Here is a 14,847-nt window from a genome sequence, read left to right on the forward strand (position 1 = left end):
TTGCTACTGTTTACTTCCTTAATCCTTAGTTAACTGAAAATTTTAATAAAAACTACTTAATCTAAAACTTTTTTATAAGAAAATAGCGGATTTTAAAAACTTTTCTTAAAAATAAAATATCCACCTAAAAGTATACTTTAAAATTTATGTTTTAAACAGAAAATAAAGTTACTATCACTTAATTGCGAATAAAATCTATATTTTTGCATGGATTTTAATAAAATATGTCTCATTTTATTTGGAACATATCTAGCTTTTTGTGCAACAACTATATTTTAGTGCAGGATCAACTCATTTTCTTAAAACTTAGACTAAAAAGTACTTTTTACTTTGGTACAAAATTTTGAAAATTTCCCTAACACAACCCTGTTTCTAAAACAGAAAAAGCAGGAGTTGTGGTGGCAAAAAGTAAAAGAACAAATTTCATGCTTATATAATAATTTAACAACAAAAATACATCTATTTCTGCTTTACTTTGGCAACTTTTTGCGCTTTGTTTATGGGGCACTTGTTGTATTTTTTCTCAAGTAAACTTTCTACTTAAGAAAATTTGAAATGACAGGTCGACAGTTATCAACACACACACACACACACACACAAAAACATACTAACAAAAATTCTAAACATAACTACCAAAAAAAACTATGATTTACAGATCTATAGCTTGATTTTTCTTCTCGTTAAATACTAAAGTGAAAGTATATTGAAGAACACAGTTTTTTTTTTGTGAAGTAAAAAAAATCCTTTGGGAAAAAATGTGGGAAAATTGAACAGCTGTCAACTGTTTGCGTGCAAGTACACATATACCTAAATACACTTACACATACACAGAAAATACAACATAAATATCCTGCTGTTAGAGTAATTGTTTTTGAATTTTTCAGCATGTTAGAGAAAGAGAAGAGAATATTAGGAGAAATGTTTTTCCTTTAAAGTTGTTAAGGAAGGTTTCTATGGCAGCTTAGGATTATACTTATATTATTAGAAATAGGCATTTTAAAAACTAAAGCATACTTTTGGGTGTTTTTAAATTTAAGTAGTTTTAAAGTAAATTTGTAAATTTCCTAAAAAAAACTTTCTAAATATTGTTTTTCTTTCTTTACAGGCACAGTTTTTAAGGCTCACAAATTAATATTGGCAGCATGTTCGAAAAAGTTTGCCGATCTCTTCGAGACCACACCCACAAATGGCCAATGTGTGGTTATATTAGAGGCTACCTCATCCGATAATATGGCAGCTTTGCTAGAGTTTATGTATAAAGGTGAAGTGCATGTATCACAAGAGGCTCTCAACAGTTTTCTGAAATCTGCCGAAAATTTACAGGTTAGTTTAAAGGCTCTCTTGTTACTTAAAGATAAAAATCACTATCATATGTTTTTTTTTTAAAGGTCAAAGGTTTATCAACAGAAACCGGCCGTTTAGCTGCCCAACAGGCCCAACAACACATTGAGTCCTCGGCTCTGGATTCGCCCAATGGTCGCCGCAGCATACGCAACAGCATAAGCGGTGGTAATGGCAATCTGGGTGCTGGCGGTATGGGTGCCGGCAATATGAACAGTCCAGCTGGTGGCATTAATGCCCCGGGCGGCGGTGGTGGTGGCGGTATAGGTCTGCCGGATCGCTGTCCTAGTACCGGTGGCATTATCGCTGGACCTCCCGGCTCTGTGGGTTTGGGTAATAATAACAATATAGGTGGTGGTTCTGCCGCTGGTCTAGGTAGTGGTGCTGGCGCCGCTCACCATCTCGGTGGTTCTACCAATAGCTTGAAACAAGAATGCGATTCGCTAATGCATCCGAGCAGCTCAACGTTGGGAGCTATGCCTTCATATGTGCCGCCCATGTATCATCGTCCCATGTCCTATGAACCACTGCGCAAGCGTGCCCTCCGTAGCCCCTATGCCGAACAAGAAGTCCGTGGTAGTGTCTTGCGAGACGGCTCCAAAAATCCCTCAGAATGTCCCAGTCCCATAAGTAAACCTCCCTACCATAGGCCATCGTCGAGCGCTTCATCAACGGCACCGACCGAAGCCGATACCATGCACTCGGAGAGAGCATCACCGCAATCGAGGTGAATTGTTGTTTTGTTTAAAATGAAAATAAAAGAATTTAATTTTAAGTAAAATGAATATTTTGCAATATATTTACAGCCGTTTTGATAATCACAGTCCCAGTACTACAGGCGGTAATGGTAATGTGCCCAGCAGTTTAGATAGATCCGTTAAATCGGAGCGCAACAATGGCAGTACAAAAGAGGCTAACAATGATGATGATCACGATGATTTGGATGAATCAAGAGAAGTATGTGTTTGATTTAGTAGAGGTAAAGTGCAAGTCATTCATTATTTGTTGTTGTTTTAGAATTGTGCTGAAGATTTAAGAGTAAAATTGGAAAATTCAAATTACTCACCTCCACCACCACCCACCTCAAATACCTCACCCACCACACCTACCGCTTTGTTGGAGAGTCTAAAGAATTCTGATGGCACCTTACCCGGCAGTTTAGCGGCTTCAATAGCTCCCGCCGATATGTTAAATGTCTGGAATGCCACCAAATTGAATAACAAAAACAGCGGTATGGTGAATACAGCAGATGGTGAGTATTGCAAATGCAAAACAACAAAATCAAACAAATTGCAAGCAAACGTTAAAAAACAATTGGCTAAAAATTAAATTTCCAAAATTTTGTTTCTTTTTTTTCTGTTTGTATTGAAATTTTTGAAGGCAAAAAACTCAAATGTTTGTATTGCGATCGTTTGTATGGTTACGAAACAAATCTAAGAGCCCATATACGACAACGCCATCAAGGCATACGTGTACCCTGTCCCTTCTGTTCGCGCACCTTCACCCGTAATAACACCGTACGTCGTCACATTGCTCGTGAGCATAAACAAGAGATCGGTCTAAGTGCTGGCGCCACCATTGCACCAGCTTCGGTAGCTGCCGCTGCAGCAGCGGCCGCCAATCATTCACAATAGGATGCGGCCGCAACAGCGGCGGCAGCAGTAGTTATGAGTGCACAAAAGGAAGAGGCTAAACAACGTAAACGTAAATCATTGAAAATGGCATTGGAGAAATGCATGCAGAGACGGGAAGCGGCAACAACGGCATTAACGGCAACCACTAATAACACCACTACAACAAGCACAAATATGATGAATACATCTTTGGCCACATTTACATCATCAACGTTATCATCTACAGTTACTACAACGGTGGCTAATCTGTCGACCACTAATACATCTTCGGATATGTTAAGTCCTGAAGTTTCACTTAATCTTCAAGTTAACAAGGGCTCCGAAGTGGTGACCTCCACTCCACAAAAATTGGCAAAACATGATTCAACCCATGAAATGGAAGTTCTGGAAACCACTGAAACTGAAACCTCCATGGACACATCTGCCGAGGTAAATGCCTCCGAAATGTGTGAGTCCAGAGAAGAGGAGGATTTAGAATCAGAAACTTCTCTTAATAGTACAACTGCCAAAGAAACAACAAAGCCACAAAAACAACAACAAGTGGAGCAGATTTATGAAGATGATAAACCTTTAGATTTTACAAAATCCCCTAGTAAGAAACTTCAACATGATGATGATAACGAAGCAAAAGATGTGGAAGAATATTTGAAATCAACTGCCGTTATTAAGGAAATTAAAATGTCACCTAAAGAAACACAAGCTAAAGCCCAACAGGAGGAGAAGGAGGATAAAGATAAACTCCAGAAGGATAATGAAATGAATAATGCCGTTTTAAGTGAAAAATCTGCCTCTTTAAATGAAAACTAAATGCACTCTACGGAAAAACAAAAATAAATTTGTGGTAAACCACAGAAAAACAAGAACTACTGCTGCAACTGCTGTTGCTGGATTAAGAAACGTAACTGAAAACCATAACAAACTACAAAACTTTATTTTGAAAGTTTGTTGGGGCGTTAAAAGCAACAAAAAAACGCCAAAATGATAAAATGTTGTAAACTAAAAAAAAACAAAAGCCTAAAAGCATTTTATATAACAATTTTTTGTTTGTAAAAAATAGTGTTTTCTTTTATTAGTTTTTTTATATGAGAAAAAAAAAGAAAAGAAATGCTTTTTGTTTTCTAAACAAATTTTTATGTTTATTGTTGTTTCAAACTAATTTTTAAACAAATATAAAATCGTTAAAACAATTATAGTCAAAGCAAATAATAATAATAATACTATGAAAAAACAAAGAAGAAGAAAAAAATAAGTGAATCCGACTGAAAAATCGTTTTCAGGGTGCTAATCTTTTTTTTTTTTTTTTAATGGAAATAAAAAATAATTTTATGTATTTTTTATACAAATTGAAAAAAAGTTTAAAAAAAAATAACAAATATGAAATGCAGAAAAAACAAATATTAAAGTGAACTTTTTTTTTCATTTCTAAACATGAATTTACATATTGAAATTAAAGTAAAATAAAAAAAAAATATTAAATTGATTAGAAAACCAAACAAAAGCCTTACGAGAGAAACAAACTAAACATACAAAACAAATTACCGAAAAATAGTTTAAAAAAAAAGTAAAGAAAAACTTTAAATTAAACAAAGTTTGAACGTTTTTGGATTGATTATAAATATTATTTAAAATTATTTTTAATTTTTATTTTTAAAAAAGAAAAATATATAGAAAAGAAAAACAAGAAAATCAAATGCAATAAATTTTCCTTTAAAAAAGAAAGAAAAACAAAACAAAACATACACACACAGCAACATTACAAAAGTACCTTAAAAAACAAGCAACTGAAAATAATCAAACAATTATAAACCAACAAAACTAAATAAACTAAACTTAACTAAAAAAAACAAAGAATTTGCAATAGTCTTAACAAACAAACAAATGCAATAGTAACAATAATAGCTAATAATAGTTAAAGAATTATTTTCTTTTTTTAAATAATAAAAAAAAAACATAAAACAATTAACAAATGCTTCCATAAATTCAAATTCATATAACACGCAGTACAACAAAACAACTTTTTTTATTTTTTTGTTTCGTTACAATTAATGCAATTGTTATAAACATAAAAATTATTCTTTTTTTTTATTATTATTAAAAACACCGCCACCTTAAAAGTATTTTAATTTTATTTTTCATTTTTTTTTATTTTATTTTTCATTTTTAGTTTTAAAATTTATCAAAACATAATAACACTTCATCATAAGTGTCATTTTATCATGCAACAATAACAAATACAATAGTTTTAATTCAATACATTACAAAAAAATAATAGAAAAAAAATAGCAACATTTATAAACAGCAAACAAGCAAAGATAATAGTTAATAATAGTAACCACAAGTACCTGCAATAACATTTATTACAAAACAATATTTTCTTTAATTTATTTATAATTTAAAAAAACAACACCAAACAAACAAAACAAAACAACAATCTATTTAAAACATTATACAGAGCAAACATTTTCTTTAAATATTTATATTACTTCATTGTATTATAATGTTACTTTACAGCTCTGTAGTTGTTATTAGAAAACACTTAGACTGGGTTCACTCTGGGAATCTTTCGTTGGGAAACTTTTGATTTTTGTGTGTGAGAGAAAGATACAAAATCAAAAGTTTCTAACAAAAGTTTCCCAGTGTGAATTAGGTCTTACTACACAAACCGTTAAAGTTTTAAAATTTTCATTTTTTAAAACAGTCACTGCTCCTCAACTAACACCTCCCCCCCCCTCATCTTATATAAATATCTATTTTGGCAAACTCAAAAAAAAAAATCTTAAAAACCTCTTAAACGATTTCTTTTTCTTGATTTTATTTTTATAGGAATTGAAAGGAAATATTGAAGCAATAAAAACTCGGCGTAATTTTGGAAATCTTATTTTAAATCGAAATACTTAGTTAGATTCGAAACTTAAAGAAATGTAAATTCCTTGTTGGATTCGTAAAAAGTTGATGGCACCGCACCGTTAACTCGTTTTAAAAAGTAAAAATTCAAAATCTTTATTTAGTTCTGAAATCGATGTGAGATCCAAAAAACAATTTGCTTGTGCAATTGAAATTTCTTTCAAATTTTGTTTATTCGAAGCTTTAGCATGTTCGAAAATCGAAATTCCTTGTTGGATTCGCAAAGAGTTGATGGCACCGTGAAATCGTTTTTCGAATCAAAAAAAGGTTTTTTAAAGTAAAAATTTGAAATTTTTATTAAGTTCTGAAATTGGTTTAAGATCCAAATCTCAATTAGTTGTGCAATTAAGATTTCTTTCAAATTTTCTTTATTCGAAGCTTCAGCAAGTTCGAAAAGGGTGTTTGATATTTTAGAAATTTTATTTTAAAAATTAGTAAACCGATCAAAATTGAAATTTCTTGTTGGATTCGCAAAGAGTTGATGGCACCGTCAAATCGTTTATCGAAGCAAAAAAAGTTTTATAAAGTAAAAATTCAAAATTTTTATTTAGTTCAGAAATCGTTTTGAGATCCAAATCTCTATTGCTTGTACAATTGAGATTCCTTTCAAATTTTGTTTATTTGAAGTTTCAGTAAGTTCGAAAATCTTATTTTAAATTAGTAAACCGATCAAAATCGAAATACCTTGTTGGATTCGCAAAGAGTTGATGGCACCGTCAAATCGTTTTTCGAATCAAAGAAAGGTTTTTTTAAGTAAAAATTTGAAATTTTTATTAAGTTCTGAAATCGGTTTGAGATCCAAATCTCAATTGCTTGTACAATTGAAATTTCTTTCAAATTTTTATTCGAAGCTTCAGCAAGCAAGTTCGAAACTCAAATCGAAATTCAAATATTTTAATGCTTTTTCAGATATAAGTCTTAAAACGATCAATATAAACGGTTTCCGGAATCGGTTTGAGATCCAAAGAAAAAATTTCTTGAGCAATTGAAATTTCTTTCAACTTTTGTTTATTCGAAGCTCTAACAAGTTTGAAACTCAAATCGAAATTTAAATATTTTAATTCTTTTTCAGATATGAATCTTAAAACGACTCACCTAAGTCTATCAAACGGAACGTATCCTGACCCATAATCATAAAGACAAATTAAGTTTTCATGGCGGCGGTCAGGTCAAATTAACCTGTTTCTCATATAAAAGAATCAATCTTATAAATATCCATACAAAAGGCAACAGTACAAGTCTGATGTCAGTCTTATGCCAGATATAAACATTAAAAATGTTTAATATTCTCTAATTCGAGAGTCAGTTCAAAAATTATTTCGTAATTGGATTATAATACACTTTTGAAAACAATCATAAAGAAATTTGTAAAAAAAATTTCAAAATTTTTCAATTCAACAAGAAATTGTAGAGATTTACAAGTAAGATTTCCTAAATACTCCGCCTGGGTTTTACTAAATATTTCCTAAATTTCAATTTAAAATACAAAATTTCAAAACAAACTTTGGCATTCAAAATTCAAACAGAAAACAAGAAAATAAACCCGAATAAACTGAAAATATAAAACTAAATATAATTTTCTATAATTTACAAAAACAACAGACAAACATACAACAACAACAACACAACAAACTATTAAAACAAGAATTGGTAAATTGGGTGCCTCTATAATTATATATAAAAAATATTAAAAAAAAGTAGTTAAATTTTTTTATTAAATAAAATATTAAATAATAAAAAATAATAAAACAAACTTAAGAAAAAATATTTAAATAAAAAAACCACCATTAAACATTAAATAAATAAATAAAAAGAAAACGAAAAGAAAACACACACATATAAAGTTAACAAGACGAAGAAGACAAGAAGAAGAAGAAGTAAAAGAAAACAATTCAAAAACGTTCATAGAAACTTGTTGAAAAATTAAAAGAAAACTAATTATTATTTTTTTGATTTTAAACAGGATAAAAAAATCAATGAGAAAAAACAAAACAAAACAAAATCCCTTTTGGCACAAACACCCTTTGGAAAACATTTTTCACAACAAAAACTATTTAAAACTTTTAAAAAAAAATTTATGTATTTCAAAAAAAAAATAAATAAATAAAATTTTATTAAAAGTTTTAAATTTTAACTAAAATTTAAAACAACTTTTATAACAAAAAATAAAAAACAAAATTCAAAATTGCATTTTTCGGCTTAAAAAAAATAAATTGATTTTTTTTTAATTTTTTTTAAAGCAATATTATTAAAAACAATTTTTAAGAAAAATATGTAAATTACGCTTTTATTATTTTACTTTTTTTCTTTTTATTTTTTGAAAATTTATTAATACATTAATAATACTTACTTAAAATATATTAAAAATTATTAATATAATTTTTTTCTTTTAACAAAATAAAACATAAATACATTTATAAAATAATATAAAAAAATAAACTTTATATAGTAATTTATAAAAAATATATATATACATATATAAAAACAAAAATATTTTATAAAATATATTCAAATATATATAGTATATATATCCAACGTTATGTTTCTGTGAACCTTAAAGAAGCCTTTAAAAGAAATGAAAAACAAAATCGGACATTAAACAAATAGAAAAAAATCTTCATCAAATAGCCAAATGTAATGTTTTTATTTTCTCTATATTCTTTTTTACTTTTTACAAAAGAAAAAGTTTTTAAATTTTAATACACAAAGCTATTAGAAACTTTATTTTCAAATGCTATGTTCCCACGCTTATCATATTTTTAATAAAGCATAGCATTAGCTAACAGAGTTGTATGAAACATGTGATTACAAAAGAATTAGTTTTTCAAATGATTTACAAAAAAGTCTCTCATGATCGCATGATATATCCCTATGTTTAAATAGTTTATCAATTGTTGTCGTTTTTTTTTCAATTTAAAGGAAAATTTTCTTAACATTTTTGAAAACAAAATTGTTCAGTTTTCCTTTAAATACTGCAATTTCAAATGCTATGTTCCCACGGTAGCTTAAAGAGTTATTTTGAAAAAACACAATCACCCCTATCGCCAAACATTATTTCACGTGAAATATGTTCTCTTTTCACTTTTTTCGGTCACTTAACTTTTTTTTGTCGTGAAAAAATTCCCTTTTTGTGAAATTTGTTAATTTCCTCTAAGTCGACCTATATCTTTATATAGGAAACTGGAAACCTTTAAACCCTTAAGTTAAATTTAAGTTTTAAGTAGTAGTCCACCAGTAAATTTAACGAGTTTTAATGGTCTCCACCAGGGGGTATAAACAGTTGAGTTGCAATGGTCTCCACCAATAATACATAACCTCATTTGAGGTGATACGAAGGAGGTTAATGTAGACAACATATAACTTTGAACAGTTATATGAAGTAATACACTATACCAGTGTGAGGGAGACGCAAATCTGTCGAAAGCCAGGCAACAAACACAAGCCTAAACGCGTTTAAGAAATAATTGCGATGAAGCGAGAGTTGTTCCCCAACTCAGACGTTAATTACGATTGTGATGGAATTTTGTAAATATTGAACAGCTGTTCATACAAAATCAACTATTGTGAACGATAGTAATTTTACATTCGAGGGAAACTTTCAAGGGAACAAAATGTTCACTTTTATTGGCGATATAAGTGATTATTTCGATGTTATTAGCAACTATAATACCAATGTTGTGTAAGCTGTTTTAAAGTAATGAGTGCCGTGGGAACATAGTACACTTTAATACAACTGATAATTAGCTATCCAAGTTATTGCGTTATTCTATTCGATAACAAATTTCATTGTAAAAACACTATCAAATATGTGATTTCGATCATCAATTGTTGTCGTTTTCTTTTCAATTTAAAGGAATATTTTTTGTAATTTTTTTTTTAATTTTCCTTTAAATGGAGGACAAATTCAAATGCTATGTTCCCACGGCACTTATATGCTGAGTAAGAATTAGCTTATAAGAGTTATTGTGTTATTGTATTTCGAAAAACACTGCATGAAACAAATGATTTCAAAGCTATTAGGAACTACAATTTCAAATGCAATGTTCCCATGGCACTCATTACTTTAAAACACCTGAGAATTAGCTCTCCAAGTTATTGCATTATTCTATTCGAATAAAGAAATGATTTCGAAAGAGTTCTTTTCTTCAGAGTAATCAGTAATCTACGTGTTCTTTGAAATTTAAAGGAATATTTTCTGTACATTTTTCAGTTTTATTAGGAACTACAATTTCAAATTCTATGTTCCCACGATACTCATATTCTGAGTAAGAGTTATTGTGTTATTCTATATCAGAAAACACTGCATGAAACGTATGATTTCAAAGCCATTAGGAACTACTATTTCAATTACTATGTTCCCACGACACTCATATAGAAAATGCAAAAAAACTGTTGCAAACATGTGATTTCAAAAGAATTCTTTTAAGAAATGAATAACATAACAACCTAGCATGTTCACACGACATTTTTTTACGAACTACAATTTTAAATGCTATGGTCGCACAAAACTGACATGGAGAATGGAAAAAACTGTATCAAACATGTGCTTTCGAAAGAATTCTTTTAAAAAATGAATTACAAAATATAACCTAGCATGTTCACAAGACATATTTTTACTGTTCTAGTTTCTGAAATCTTTTTTTAAAATTTGAAAACTTTGCTTTTTTAAAAAAGTAAAAAAGAAATATGAGAAAAATGTTTAAAAAAATAAAACAATATTTCTATACATTGTCTATATACAGGGTATTAACACAAATAATAATAATACAAATTAAAAGATCAATTGTTAAGCAACAAAAGAAAAACTTTTAATTTTTTACTAAATACAATAGTTTAATACAAAAAACAAAAATAGTTTTCAGTTTTAAAAAAAAAAACTCCCCCCAAAAGATCCTTTTAAAAGTAAAAAAAAAGTTGATAGAATTATAAACATTTCTAAGCTAAAACAATTTGTTTTAAAGGATCTATTTTATAGCAAACAAAATTTTAACAATTTGTTTAAATTCGTTTTTTCTTTCTTTAATTGCTTTCAAAATAATTGAAACATAAACAATTTTTATAAATTAAAATAAATAATAAAAAAATGAAAAAAAAAAACTATAAACCATTTGTTCTGTGATCAGCAAAACTAAATTTAATAATAAAAATTTTAAATTTTTGCTAAAAAAAAACAATAAGAAAAAAGTTTAAAATTTTTATTATTAAAACAAATTTGCAAATTATTATTTTTAATCCTTAATATTAAAACATTTATATAATAATTATTTTCATTATTTTTTTCTTGTTTGTTAAGTAATATAATTTTGTAATTACTTTTTTTTACAAAACTATAAACATAAATGCATTTTTTTTTTAAATAAATAATTTGCTCGAATTAACAGTAAATAGTAAATTAAAGAAAAATAAAAAAACAACAAATAATAAGGCAATATTTCATACTAAAAAAAAACAATAATAGTTTGTATTCATTGTTTATTAACAAAAACAATAGCAACAACAATAAACAAAAGAAAACCGTTATATTACCTCAATTTTTAACATATAAGTTAATTTTAGAAATTTTTTATTATTTTTTTATTATTATTAATATTTAATAAAACTTTATGTTGCCTAAACAATTGTTAAAAAAAAAAAATATATTTTTGTTTTTTAATTAATTAACAATTGAAATTTTATAATTTTTTAACGTTCTCAAGGAGTCTGAATTTTTTATTATTTTATAAGGATACGTTAGAAAATTTTTATAAAATTTCTTTTGCTTTTGTTATTTAAACAAAAATTTTATTTTGTTTTTTTTTAGCAAATTTGTTGTGGTTGTCATAAAGTTTTTGAAAATATTTATATAGACAGTTATTTTTTTTTTTGTTAATTATTTTAATATATCATTTTTTTTGAGTTTAGTTTTTAAGCTAATTTTAATGTTAAATTTTAATTTTATTATTTTTGTTTTTAAAACAAAACGCACAGGAACTCATATACCTCAGAATTGTTGTAAATTATTATTATTATTATAATTTGTTTATGTTTAATATTAATATTAACACTAATACATTTAATTTTATAATTATTTTATAGTTTGAAAAAAAAAAGAGAAACATCCCTCGTATAGAAAACAGAATTAATTAAAAAGTAAAGGCTTGGCATTTGATAACAAATTTAAATTCTACCTAAATTTCACTTTTGTTATAAATAGAATTATTACATAGAGGCTATACTAATAGATTTGTAAAGTTTTATATAAAAACTTTAAAAAAAAACTCAAAAAAGTATTTATAATCCATAAATGCTATGTTCCCACGGCAATTAAAATAACTTTATTATATACACTACTCTCGTTTCCACGACAATTGAATCTCCGCTTCGGAACGACTCGATTCTCAATCGGCCAAAGATTGTCAACTGAGCAAAAGCTGTATCAACCGGAAGTTTTCAATTACTTTTAGAATCAAATTCTCTATAAGTCTATAAGTCATTTGATTCTATAGTTAACGAAAAGATAACGTACTAAGCCTACAATAAGGAGCCTCATAGACAACACCAGCTTGCTGGCACAACCAAGTGATTGTGCATGCTGATTGATCGTTTATGGGTTTGTGGTGCAATTGTGCCATCTAATTGTTTAATATCAAAATTAATTTGATATTTTTTGTGATTGTACCAGCATGCTTGTACTGTGTATGGGAAAATTTGCTCAATTAAATACAATTTTTTGAGCAAACTATTTTATGCAAAATTCTTAAGTTCTTTGCAAAATTTGTATTATTTGCAACTAGCTTTACAAGTCAAAATTTCTGAAAAATATTGTACAAGCATGCTGGTATCATATATGGTTCGAGCATGAATGCACTATCAAATTATTGTGCCAGCATGGTGAGCCTTTTTAAGCAAAGATTTTTTTCATTCAAAACATATTTACCCCTATTGCCAGACATCATTTCATGTGAAATTTGTTCCCTTTTTTCGTTCTCTAACTTTTTTGTCGTGAAAAAATGCTTTTTTGTGAAATTTCTTAATGAAGTTTTGTAAATATTGAACAGCTGTTCCATACAAAATCAACTATTGCGAATTAATTGTTCACAACAAGTTCACGATAGTAATTTTCCCTTCCAGGGAGATAAAAAGGGAAAAATTTTCACTTCTATTGGCGATGATTGTCAATTAATCCCTTTACTCACTTGACATTATTCGCCATAAGTGGCTCGATAATGAATACACAATCACAGCATGCTGGTGTTGTGTATGGGACTTTTTATAGGTACAAAGATTTTTTTTTAATTCAAAACATATTCACCCCTATCGCCAATCATCATTTCACGTGAAATATGTTCCCTATTTTCGTTCACTAACTTTTTTGTCGTAAAAAAATTCCGTTTTTGTGAAATTTCTTAATGGAGTTTTGTTAATATTAAACAGCTGTTCTATACAAAATCAACTATTGTGAATAAATTGTTCACATCAAGTTCACGATAGCAATTTTCCCTTTAAGGGAACAACATTTTCACTTCTATTGGTGATAGGGATGATTGTCTCCCTGTTCACACGACTTTATTCGCCATACATTTTTACAAGTGTTACTTGTTTATAGTTCGATTATTGATAAAAAACTTACCTTAGTTGTCAGTTACCAAAATGAAATTTCAGATGGCGACGTTGACTTTATCCGTTTCCAAACATAAATTTCCAGATCTGAACTTTTCAAATAGACTAACTGGTCATAACTTTCAAATATTCTTTTTAAAAACAAACTCTAGCTATCTTAAAGTCAGTCCGTACTATAACATGGTTTGGTGACACAAGTTTAAGTTCTGTATAGCACAATATCTGCCACAGAACGGGGCTGCAGCTTCACAAAATAAAGTGATTAGATTGTCGTTTCCATTGCATGTTTTAATCTTGATTAAACTTATTCTTAATAAACTAATTCAAGTGGATGCGTTTATGTGTACTTAATTCTGAATTATTTCAATAATTTTTTTCACAAATTTAAACTATAATTTAAAAATTTAACTATATTTTCAAAATTTTAAACATTTTTTTCTGTTTGTTTACATTTTTTTGTTAGTCTGTCAAACTAACTACAGATGGTACAATATCGATAACTGTTAGATAACTAATAACAGATGTCCTTTATAATAACAATGTTTACAACAGTAGCGTTAGCTGCTGGCAACTTAATTGTTATTTTGATTTTTATCCATAAACGATCCATTAATTGTTTAGATTTCTATTAAAACTTTAATATATATAGAATAAAAGTTATGCCGCGAGAATATGGCAAGTAAATTCAATTACATGAACAAATTTGATTGCAATATTAAAACTACAAAATTTCAAATGCCAGCTTTTTATACAATTCTGTTAAATATTTATACAAATTTTAGTTTTTCCTCATAAATTTTCTTTTTTTCACACACAACAAAACAATGAATATAATTCAATGAAACAATAAGAAATAGCAATTAAATTAAAAAAACAAAATCGAAACCTAAAGACATAAAAATGAAATCAACTCAAAAACTGCAATAGTAACTAAACTACCTCAATGAAGAAAACAATTAAATCAAATAAAATTGCAATAGATGAGACTAATAAAATAAATAAAATAATTATATAATTTCCTTTTTAATAAAATTCTTTAAAATTTTAATTTTTTTTTAAATGAAATAAAAACAAAAATTAAAAAAAAAACTTTTCTACGTAAAGTGGTGACTAATCAAATCTTATAAATTATATTTTTTTTTGGCCCTTAAAAACAAAAATGCAAATTTTGAATTATTATTACAAAAAAATTAAAAAGAAAATTTTAAAACAAAAACTTTTAGGCTTGACAACAACAACAATATTTACAAACAACTTATGTAAAAAATCGCTAAAACAAAAACACAACTTTGGATTTTATACAAAATTTATATAAAAAAAAAACATTTTGGCTATAAAACAAAAACAAAAACAAAATTTCATAAAAAGA

At 27.7% G+C, this 14,847-nt stretch overlaps 1 protein-coding gene across 1 annotated transcript in view; it reads left to right on the top strand.

Annotated features, from left to right (window-relative positions):
* Positions 1-4,024, top strand: part of LOC111674660 (zinc finger protein chinmo) — a 90,306-nt gene extending 86,282 nt beyond the window's left edge. The window contains 5 exon segments of the mRNA XM_046945281.1: positions 1,106-1,323; positions 1,389-2,068; positions 2,148-2,298; positions 2,359-2,593; positions 2,722-4,024. Coding sequence (XP_046801237.1) covers positions 1,106-1,323; positions 1,389-2,068; positions 2,148-2,298; positions 2,359-2,593; positions 2,722-3,782 — 2,345 coding nt within the window. The 3' untranslated portion in view covers positions 3,783-4,024.
* Positions 4,025-14,847: the final 10,823 nt, after the last annotated feature.

The sequence above is a fragment of the Lucilia cuprina genome, chromosome 2 (genome assembly GCF_022045245.1).
Source record: "Lucilia cuprina isolate Lc7/37 chromosome 2, ASM2204524v1, whole genome shotgun sequence".
Lineage (NCBI taxonomy): Eukaryota > Metazoa > Arthropoda > Insecta > Diptera > Calliphoridae > Lucilia > Lucilia cuprina.